We start from the raw sequence: 11,654 nt of genomic DNA, 5'->3' as shown, positions 1-11,654 counted from the left end.
TGAACAACCCCATGATTAGATAGAACAACCCCATGATTAGATAGTGAACAATCCCATGATTAGATAGTGAACAACCCCATGATTAGATAGTGAACAACCCCATGATTAGATAGTGAACAACCCCATGATTAGATAGTGAACAACCCCATGATTAGATAGTGAACAACCCCATGATTAGATAGTGAACAACCCCATGATTAGATAGTGAACAACCCCATGATTAGATAGTGAACAACCCCATGATTAGATAGTGAACAACCCCATGATTAGATAGTGAACAACATGATTAGATAGTGAACAATCCCATGATTAGATAGTGAACAACCCCATGATTAGATAGTGAACAACCCCATGATTAGATAGTGAACAACCCCATGATTAGATAGTGAACAACCCCATGATTAGATAGTGAACAACCCCATGATTAGATAGTGAACAACCCCATGATTAGATAGTGAACAACCCCATGATTAGATAGTGAACAACCCCATGATTGATTAGATAGTGAACAACCCCATGATTAGATAGTGAACAACCCCATGATTAGATAGTGAACAACCCCATGATTAGATAGTGAACAACCCCATGATTAGATAGTGAACAACCCCATGATTAGATATAGATTAGATAGTGAACAACCCCATGATTAGATAGTGAACAACCCCATGATTAGATAGTGAACAACCCCATGATTAGATAGTGAACAATCCCATGATTAGATAGTGAACAATCCCATGATTAGATAGTGAACAACCCCATGATTAGATAGTGAACAACCCCATGATTAGATAGTGAACAACCCCATGATTAGATAGTGAACAACCCCATGATTAGATAGTGAACAACCCCATGATTAGATAGTGAACAACCCCATGATTAGATAGTGAACAACCCATGATTAGATAGAGAACAACCCCATGATTAGATAGTGAACAACCCCATGATTAGATAGTGAACAACCCCATGATTAGATGTCATGATTAGATAGTGAACAACCCCATGATGTCATGAGTGAACAACCCCATGATTAGATAGTGAACAACCCCCATGATTAGATAGTGAACAACCCATGATTAGATAGTGAACAACCCCATGATTAGATAGTGAACAACCCCATGATTAGATAGTGAACAACCCCATGATTAGATAGGGACAATCCCATGATTAGATAGTGAACAACCCCATGATTAGATAGTGAACAACCCCATGATTAGATAGTGAACAACCCCATGATTAGATAGTGAACAACCCCATGATTAGATAGGGGACAACCCCATGATTAGCTAGTGAACAATCCCATGATTAGATAGTGAACAACCCCATGATTAGCTAGTGAACAACCCCATGATTAGATAGTGAACAACCCCATGATTAGATAGTGAACAATCCCATGATTAGATAGTGAACAACCCCATGATTAGATAGTGAACAACCCCATGATTAGATAGTGAACAACCCCATGATTAGATAGGGGACAACCCCATGATTAGATAGTGAACAACCCCATGATTAGATAGTGAACAACCCCATGATTAGATAGTGAACAACCCCATGATTAGATAGTGAACAACCCCATGATTAGATAGTGAACAACCCCATGATTAGATAGTGAACAACCCCATGATTAGATAGTGAACAACCCCATGATTAGATAGTGAACAACCCCATGATTAGATAGTGAACAACCCCATGATTAGATAGTGAACAACCCCATGATTAGATAGTGAACAACCCCATGATTAGATAGTGAACAACCCCATGATTAGATAGGGGACAACCCCATGATTAGCTAGTGAACAATCCCATGATTAGATAGTGAACAACCCCATGATTAGATAGGGGACAACCCCATGATTAGATAGGGGACAATCCCATGATTAGATAGAGAAAAAACACACCAATCTCTTTCAGAAATGCTTTGAACAATAAAAGCTAATTTACTAACATTTCTGAAAAGTGATATATAGTGTTTTGGAATGAAACTCTTATGTTTCCCCATCTGAGCTCAGAGTAGATGAGAGATGTAATGTTTGTCTCTGTTGTGTTGAAGACCAATCAAGCAGGAGAGACCAGCCTCCCCTGTTCCCAGCTGTGTGTCCATGAAGAGTGACTGGTCTATGAACCTCCTATATCCTTTAGAAAGGGAGACTTTTCTACTGATCAAAGGTAAGAAGAACTCATGGGTCCTGGTCAGTGAGTTAAACAACACTGTCTCTAGTCATTTCTCTCCCATTTTCCCATTTATTGTTGTTGTTTTCATAATCCATAGGCTAATCATTTTGTCCATTTTCATAGTCCTAAAACAATATTAAACAAACACAACATTCCCTCCGTGTGTGTGTGTGTATGTGTGTGTATCTGAACTCCCTGGATGAGGAGATATAATCTCATGTTTTGTCCACAGAAACCAACAGGAGAGATCAGAGATTCTCAGTGGTCAGTCTTCCCAGAGTCATCAAACAGACCTGGCCTCCATATTCAGTGTATGTGGTCCTGTTATGTACATTTGTTTTTTTTACCTCAAGCAAAGTTGATGTGTCAAACATTCTTTAATGTGTTGATGAGAAACCATTTTTTCTCTTGCTTAACTTATTTACTTAATTTATTTCAGATGCTTGAAGAGAAAATTATGACATTTGTGAAGAACGAGCTGAAGAAGTTAAAGAGGATTCTTAGTCCAGAACCCCAGAAGGCTTTGAGAGTCAGAAACAGGATAAGGAAGTGGTGGATGCTGAAGATGAGAAGCAGGAGAGCAGTGCCAGAGAGGGGGCTCTGAAGATCACACTGCACATCCTGAGGAAAATGAACCAGAAGGAGCTGCTGACACACTGGAGAAATGTAAGATCTGTCTGCCTCATGTTGAATGATGTTTTATAACATTTAAAAGCTGTGAAGCAACCCCATGTACAGCTAAAGTAGCTGTGTAACTACATGATATTGTAGCAGCCTTCACACTGTAATTGTTCAGAGTAAATAACTCACAGACACTAGAGAAGCTTTAACCAAGTTTAATTCTTCCCAGATTCGGTACAGCTGTTATTCAGACAACAAAACATCTGACACAAGCACTGATATTTAACCCCATGATTAGGCTGAGTCTCCTCCTCCACCCGAACTAGGCTGATCTCTCCTCCCTTACTCCTAGGCTGAGTCTTCCCTCACTTCATCTGAACAACCCCTCCATAGGCTGAGTCCATGTCTCCTCCCTGATCTCCTAGGCTGAATCACCTCCTCCCTTTGATTCCTAGGCTAGTGAACCTCCTCCCTTCTCCTATGAACTGTTATTCTGGTGTAGACCCTCCCTTTCTCCTAGGCTGTGTCCTCCTCCCATTACCTCCTAGGCTGACCCTCCTCCCTTCTCTCCTATAACCCCATGATTAGGTGTGAACTCCTCCATGATCTCCTAGGCTGAGTCTCCTCCATGATTTCTCCTAGGCTGAGTCTCCTCCATGATTCCCTTTCTCCTAGGCTGATTCTCCTCCTCCACTATTCCTAGGCTGAGTCTCCCCTATTCTCCCCAGGCTGAGTCTCCTCCAATCCCATTTCTCCTAGGAACAACCCCAGATCTCCTCCTCCTTTCCCTAGGCTGAGTGAAGACTCCTCCACTATTAGCCGAACAGCCCATGTATTCTATGTTGCTATCCAATTACCTTAGTGATATCTGTTCATTCCTTCACTGCATCTGAGTGCACTATATACCTTCCTCCTATACCCATTACCTTCTGGTGTAGACCCTCCACTATATACCTTCCTCCTATACCCATTACCTTCTGGTGTAGACCCTCCACTATATATACCTGTTTGTTGAAAACCAATCACCCATTATGAGCCTCCCTAAGTTCCTCCATATAACCATTAGACTTTTCTACTGAACAAGGTGAAAGAAGAACTCATCACAAACAGGGTACCTTCCTCCTATACCACATTACCTTCCTCCTATTTAACCATTTATTTCTGTTGTTTTCTGTAGACCCTCCACATTCTATACCTAAAACCTCCTATAACCATTACCTTCCTGTGTGTAGACCCTCCACTATATACCTTCCTCCTATAACCATTACCTTCTGGTGTAGACCCTCCACTATATACCTTCCTCCTACAGATACCCATTACCTTCTCCTCATAACCATCAACCTTCTGGTGTAGACCCTCCACTATATACCTTCCTCCTATACCCATTACCTTTTGTTTACCTGGTATAGACCTCAATCCATTAATGTGTTAATGAGAAACCATCTTTATACCTTCCTCCTATAACCATTACCTTCTGGTGTAGACCCTCCAGATATACCTTCCTCCTACAGATACCCTGGTGTAGATTACCTTCCTCCTATAACCATTACCTTCTGGTGTAGACCCTCCACTATATACCTTCCTCCTATACCCATTATCTTCTGGTGTAGACCTTCCACTATATACCTTCCTCCTATAACCATTACCTTCTGGTGTAGACCCTCTAAAGTTTATCATTTAACATGAATAAGTATATTAACTCAATGATATTCTAACCAAAACAACACCTAGTGACCTCATCAAGTAGCAGCAGGGATGTGTTGTGGTGATTCATTTAGAGAGAGAACATTAATAATACCATCAATAATACCAATAATAATATAATCAGTCACACCAGTCTGTAATGCATTATGAAAACATTTACACATTTATACAGTCAGTTAAGAGAATAAATTATTATAATGTAAAACTTTATAACAGTCCTACAATACTGTAGACATTAAAACAGACGTAATATTAATATCCTCTGTGTTATTTCTAGATTCAGATGAGCTTGCTGTGATTTGCCAACGTGAACTCAAATCTAATCTAAAGAAGAAGTTTCAATGTGTATTTGAGGGGATCGCTAAACAAGGAAACCCAACACTTCTCAATAAGATCTACACAGAGCTCTACATCACAGAGGGTGGAACAGGAGAGGTCAATAATGAACATGAGCTGAGACAGATTGAGACAACAACCAGGAAACAAGCAAGACCAGAGACTGCAATCAAATGTAACGACATCTTCAAACCCTTAACTGGACAAGACAAACGTATCAGAACTGTGCTGACAAAGGGAGTCGCTGGCATTGGAAAAACAGTCTCTGTGCAGAAGTTCATTCTGGACTGGGCTGAAGGAAAAGCAAATCAGGATGTCCAATTTGTATTTTCATTCCCTTTCCGGGAGCTGAATTTGATGAAAGAGGACAAACACACTTTCATTGAACTTCTTAATCACTTCTCAATGGAAACCAAACAATCAGGAATCTCCATCTACAACAAGTACAAAGTTCTGTTCATCTTTGATGGTCTGGATGAGTGCCGACTGCCCCTAGACTTCCAGAAGAACAAGATCTGTTGGGACGTCACAGAGTCAACCTCAGTGGATGTTCTGCTGACAAATCTCATCAAGGGAAATCTGCTCCCTCTGCTCTCCTCTGGATAACTACCCGACCTGCAGCAGCCAATAAGATCCCTTCAGGGTGTGTTGACCAGGTGACAGAGGTACGAGGGTTCAATGACCCACAGAAGGAGGAGTACTTCAGGAAGAGATTCAGTGATGAGGACCTGGCCAGCAGAATCATCTCACACATAAAGACATCAAGGAGCCTCCACATCATGTGCCACATTCCAGTCTTCTGTTGGATTTCTGCAACAGTCCTTGAGCACATGCTGAAACATAAGAGAGAAGAGATGCCCAAGACTCTGACTGAGATGTACACACACCTTGTGGTGTTTCATACCAAACAGAAGAATGAAAAGTATCTTGGGAAAGAAGAGACAGGTCCACACTGGAATACAGAGAGCATTCTGTCACTGGGAAAACTGGCTTTTCAACAGCTTGTGAAAGGCAATCTGATTTTCTATGAAGAAGACCTGAAAGAGGCTGGCATTGATGTTAATGAAGCCTCAGTGTACTCAGGATTGTGCACACAGCTCTTTAAAGAGGAATGTGGGCTGTACCAGAACAAGGTGTACTGCTTTGTTCATCTGAGCATTCAGGAGTTTCTGGCTGCTGTATATGTGTTCCTCTCATTCATCAACAACAATCAGAATCTAATTGACAACCTGCAAACAACGTCCAGGAACTTTTCTGTGAGGATCAAACAAAGGCGTAAAGTTACTGTCTACAAGAGTGCTGTGGATAAAGCCTTACAAAGTGAGACGGGAAACCTGGACCTTTTCCTCCGCTTCCTTCTGGGCCTCTCACTGGAGTCCAATCAGAAGTACTTACGAGGTCTACTGACAAAGACAAGAAGCAGCTCACAGAGCCATGAAGAAACAGTCGAGTACATCAAGGAGAAGATCGGGGAAGATCTCTCTCCAGAGAGGAGCATCAATCTGTTCCACTGTCTGAATGAACTGAATGACCATTCTCTAGTGGAGGAGATCCAAAGATACCTGAGCTCAGGAAGTCTCTCAAAACCCAACCTGTCACGTGCACAGTGGTCAGCTCTGGTCTTTGTGTTGCTGACTTCAGAAAAGGAGCTGGATGTGTTTGACCTGAAGAAATACTCCAGATCAGAGGAAGGTCTTCTGAGGCTGCTGCCAGTGGTCAAAGCCTCCAGAGCTGTTCTGTGAGTAAATAAAATGACATTTAAGAACTAATCATCAGGAAGAAATATTCAGTTCAGAGAAAAATATGTATTATAATATTATATTGAAAAACATATTGAATAAATTCATTGATTTTCACATTAGTATAACAATATGACCATACAATTCTAGGAAACGGAAGATGAATCTATATGTTGTTTTGGGAGAATAAACCAAAAGCATCTGCCATTGTCCTTCTACACTACTGGTGTTAAATTAACAGTGTGTTTGTGAAGTCATGATGATCTCTTTGTCAGGCTGTCAGGCTGTGGAGTCACAGAGGAAGGCTGTGCTTCTCTGGTCTCAGCTCTGGAGTCAAACCCCTCACACCTGAGAGAGCTGGACCTGAGTAACAATGACCTGAAGGATTCAGGAGTGAAGCTGCTCTCTGCTGGACTGGAGAATCCCCACTGTAAACTGGAGACTCTGAGGTCAGTATTATCAGATATGAAAGCACTTTATGTATGTAGTTCTCCCAAAGTCGTAATTATTCGTTTATTTTCACTTATAGTGTATTAAAGTAGTCATAAGTTTAGTATTTGGTCCCATATTCCATGCCTGCAGTGATTACATCAAGCTTGTGATTCTACTAACTTGTTGAATGTATTTCCAGTTTGTCTTGGTTGTGTTTTGGATGTTTTCCTAATAGAAACTGAATGGTGAATAATGTCCTGTCATTTTGGAGTCACTTCACTTGTATTGTCAGTAAGAAAAGAAGATGTTTCTGAACACTTCTACATTCATGTGGATGCTACCATAATTATGAATTAATCGTGAATGATGATGAATGAGAAAGTTAGAGGTACAAACATCATACCCCCTCTGTTATTGGTAATGGTGAGAGGTTAGCATGTTTTGTTGTAGCCTCTGTTATTGGTAATGGTGAGAGGTTAGCATGTTTTGTTGTAGCCTCTGTTATTGGTAATGGTGAGAGGTTAGCATGTTTTGTTGTAGCCTCTGTTATTGGTAATGGTGAGAGGTTAGCATGTTTTGTTGTAGCCTCTGTTATTGGTAATGGTGAGAGGTTAGCATGTTTTGTTGTAGCCTCTGTTATTGGTAATGGTGAGAGGTTAGCATGTTTTGTTGTAGCCTCTGTTATTGGTAATGGTGAGAGGTTAGCATGTTTTGTTGTAGCCTCTGTTATTGGTAATGGTGAGAGGTTAGCATGTTTTGTTGTAGCCTCTGTTATTGGTAATGGTGAGAGGTTAGCATGTTTTGTTGTAGCCTCTGTTATTGGTAATGGTGAGAGGTTAGTATGTTTTGTTGTAGCCTCTGTTATTGGTTATGGTGAGAGATTAGCATGTTTTGTTGTAGTCTCTGTTATTGGTAATGGTGAGAGGTTAGTATGTTTTGTTGTAGATTCTGTTATTGGTAATGGTGAGAGGTTAGCATGTTATGTTGTAGCCTCTGTTATTGGTAATGGTGAGAGGTTAGCATGTTTTGTTGTAGTCTCTGTTATTGGTAATGGTGAGAGGTTAGCATGTTTTGTTGTAGCCTCTGTTATTGGTAATGGTGAGAGGTTAGCATGTTTTGTTGTAGCCTCTGTTATTGGTAATGGTGAGAGGTTAGCATGTTTTGTTGTAGCCTCTGTTATTGGTAATGGTGAGAGGTTAGCATGTTTTGTTGTAGTCTCTGTTATTGGTAATGGTGAGAGGTTAGCGTGTTTTGTTGTAGCCTCTGTTATTGGTAATGGTGAGAGGTTAGCATGTTTTGTTGTAGTCTCTGTTATTGGTAATGGTGAGAGGTTAGTATGTTTTGTTGTAGCCTCTGTTATTGGTACTGGTGAGAGGTTAGTATGTTTTGTTGTAGTCTCTGTTATTGGTAATGGTAAGGTTAGTATGTTTTGTTGTAGTCTCTGTTATTGGTTATGGTATGCATTTTGTTGTAGTCTCTGTTATTGGTAATGGTGAGAGGTTAGTATGTTTTGTTGTAGCCTCTGTTATTGGTAATGGTGAGAGGTTAGCATGTTGTTGTAGTCTCTGTTATTGGTAATGGTGAGAGGTTAGTATGTTTTGTTGTAGTCTCTGTTATTGGTAATGGTGAGAGGTTAGCATGTTTTGTTGTAGCCTCTGTAACATTCTAACTCATTATTATTATGATTCATTCAAGATCTGTTTTAATCATGGCATCCTCAGGATGAATCTAGTGGTATTTAGAGACATATTGTCTACTCACTTAGACAGAACATTTCTCCAGTCATCATCCACTATTCAGTTAATAATTGACAAAACATAAAATACATCCAAAACAAACTATGATGCATTAATGTCACCTCATATGAAACATTTGATTTCCAAACCATTCAATTATGAATAGATATGGAAGGTTTCAGGACACTGATATATCTGAATATGTTGAAAAAATATACTGCCACTATTTTCACCACCAAAGAATATCAGTGTGGTTTTAATATGATTTGACTCTTTGCAGGCTGTCAGGCTGTCTAGTCACAGAGGAAGGCTGTACTTCTCTGGTCTCAGCTCTGAGGTCAAACCCCTCACACCTGAGAGAGCTGGACCTGAGCTACAATCACCCAGGAGACTCAGGAGTCAGACTGCTCTCTGCTGGACTGGAGGATCCACACTGCAGACTGGAGAAACTCAAGTATGTCGAGGGTTTATGTCAATGTTCATATCAGACATGTTGGACTTATCAGGCTAGTTAAGACAAACATTCTGACCACCACTTGGACAAAGTTATATGCTGTGTGTGTGTCCTGTGTGTGTCCAGTGTGTGTCCAGTGTGTGTCCTTTCAAACACACAATGGACACACACAATGGACACACACTGGGCATACTTTACACATGCTCACACTGGACATACTGGCAAGACACACTCACTAAACATTCATACTGGACACACATAGGACACCAACAGGACACACACACACACACACACTGGACACACACTGGACACACACACACACACACTGGACACACATAGGACAACAACAGGACACACACACACACTGGACACAATATGTTGCTCATTACCTTCCACAGCAATAATCGTTTCACCACAGGGGTGTTGTGGTTAACTAACTAAATATTCTGTTAATTTTCACATATCAATCACAATTAAAGGTTAATTGTCCTTCTACATGTACATTCTACTTGTGAAATAAACAGTGTGTTTGTGAAATCATGATGATCTCTTTGCAGGCTGTCAGGCTGTCTAGTCACAGAGGAAGGCTGTGCTTCTCTGGTCTCAGCTCTGGAGTCAAACCCCTCACACCTGAGAGAACTGGATCTGAGTAACAATGACCTGAAGCATTCAGGAGTGAAGCTGCTCTCTGCTGGACTGGGGAATCCCCACTGTAAACTGGAGACTCTGAGGTCAGTATTCCTGTAGTTGGTCAATAAGTGATAACTGTTCACCAGATCCACATGTGTTTACCAGACACACACAGTCCACACCATATGTGTTTGGACAGTGAAGCTTACAGTTTTAAATGTGGTGCTTTGCTCCAGTATTTTGGATTTGAGATACAATGTTTCATATTAGGAGACAGTACAGAATGTGACCTTTTATTAAAAATGTTTTTACATTTACATAAATGTACATAAATACACATATTGATGTTACAGTAGCTTGTAAAAGTTTTCACCCACCATTTTTCCTATTTTGTTTTCCATTTTGTTGCCTAAAAACTTGTAATTAAAATAGATGTTTTGGGGGGTTTGTATCAGTTGATTTACACAACACTACCACTTTGAAGATGCAAAATATGTTTTATTGTACAACCAATAGATAAAGAAAACAAGCATAACTAACCCCCAAGTCAATACTTTGTAGATCCACCTGTTGCATAACTATTCACCCCCCAAGTCAATACTTTGTAGATCCACCTGTTGCATAACTATTCACCCCCAAAGTCAATACTTTGTAGATCCACCTGTTGCATAACTAACCCCCAAGTCAATACTTTGTTCACCTGTTGCCCACCCCCAAGTCAATACTTTGTAGATCCACCTGTTGCATAACTATTCACCCCCCAAATTCAATACTTTGTAGATCCACCTTTTGCAGCAATTACAGCTGCAAGTCTCTTGGGGTATGTCTCTATAAGCTTGGCACATTTAGCCACTGGGATGTTTGACCATTTTTCAAGGCAAAACTGCTCCAGCTCCTTCAAGTTGGATGGGCTCCGCTGGTGCACCACAATCTGTAAGTCATTCCACAGATTCTCAATTGGATTGAGGTCTGTGCTTTGACTTGACCATTACAAGACATTTACATTTTTCCAACTAGAGTGTTTCTTTAGCAGTGTCAAATCTCTAGAAGACTGAAACAGGTTTCCCTCAAGAATGTCCCCGTATTTAGCGTCATCCATCATTCCTTCAATTCGAACCAGTTTCCCTGCCGAAGAAAAACATCTCCACAGCATGATGCTGCCACCACCATGCTTCACTGTGGGGATGGTGTTCTCGGGGTGATGAGAGGTGTTGGGTTTGCGCCAGACATAGCGTTTTCCTTGATGGCCTTAAAGCTCAATTTTAGTGTCATCTGACCAGAGTACCTTCTTCCATATGTTTGGGGAGTCTCCCACATGCCTTTTGGCGAACGCCAAATGTGTTTGCTCATTTTTTTCTTTAAAGCAATGTATTTTTTTCTTGTCACTCTTCCGTAAAGCCTCTGTGGAGTGTACGGCTTAAAGTGGTCCTATGGACAGATACTCCAATCTCCGCTGTGTAGCTTTGTTATTGGTAATGGTGAGAGGTTAGCATGTTTTGTTGTAGCCTTTGTTATTGTTAATGGTGAGAGGTTAGCATGTTTTGTTGTAGCCTCTGTTATTGGTAATGGTGAGAGGTTAGTATGTTTTGTTGTAGTCTCTGTTATTGGTAATGGTGAGAGGTTAGCATGTTTTGTTGCAGTCTCTGTTATTGGTAATGGTGAGAGGTTAGCATGTTTTGTTGTAGTCTTTGTTATTGTTAATGGTGAGAGGTTAGCATGTTTTGTTGTAGCCTCTGTTATTGGTAATGGTGAGAGGTTAGCATGTCTTGTTGTAGTCTCTGTTATTGGTAATGGTGAGAGGTTAGCATGTTTTGTTGTAGTCTCTGTTAT

The 11,654-nt window shown here is 40.6% G+C and overlaps 1 protein-coding gene across 1 annotated transcript; it reads left to right on the top strand.

Moving 5' to 3' along the window:
• The first annotated feature begins 5,317 nt into the window (after window positions 1-5,317).
• Window positions 5,318-10,001, top strand: LOC135568145 (NACHT, LRR and PYD domains-containing protein 12-like). The gene is made up of 4 exons (XM_065015117.1): window positions 5,318-6,571; window positions 6,848-7,021; window positions 9,021-9,194; window positions 9,752-10,001. Exons 1-4 carry the CDS (start codon window positions 5,613-5,615, stop codon window positions 9,939-9,941), a joined length of 1,497 nt encoding a protein of 498 aa, XP_064871189.1. The 5' UTR covers window positions 5,318-5,612; the 3' UTR covers window positions 9,942-10,001.
• Window positions 10,002-11,654: the final 1,653 nt, after the last annotated feature.

Source organism: Oncorhynchus nerka, unplaced genomic scaffold (assembly GCF_034236695.1).
Source record: "Oncorhynchus nerka isolate Pitt River unplaced genomic scaffold, Oner_Uvic_2.0 unplaced_scaffold_1685, whole genome shotgun sequence".
NCBI lineage: Eukaryota > Metazoa > Chordata > Actinopteri > Salmoniformes > Salmonidae > Oncorhynchus > Oncorhynchus nerka.
The sequence above is the reverse complement of the archived record's forward strand: the minus strand, read 5'-3'. Positions and strand labels throughout refer to the sequence as shown.

Excerpts from the sequence above, each read along its gene's own strand:
- LOC135568145 (XM_065015117.1), top strand. The coding sequence starts at position 5,613 with ATGTGCCACATTCCAGTCTTCTGTTGGATTTCTGCAACAGTCCTTGAG. Across the intron at positions 6,572-6,847 it reads AAAGCCTCCAGAGCTGTTCT|GCTGTCAGGCTGTGGAGTCA; the intron begins GTGAGTAAATAA and ends TCTCTTTGTCAG. Across the intron at positions 9,195-9,751 it reads TGCAGACTGGAGAAACTCAA|GCTGTCAGGCTGTCTAGTCA; the intron begins GTATGTCGAGGG and ends ATCTCTTTGCAG.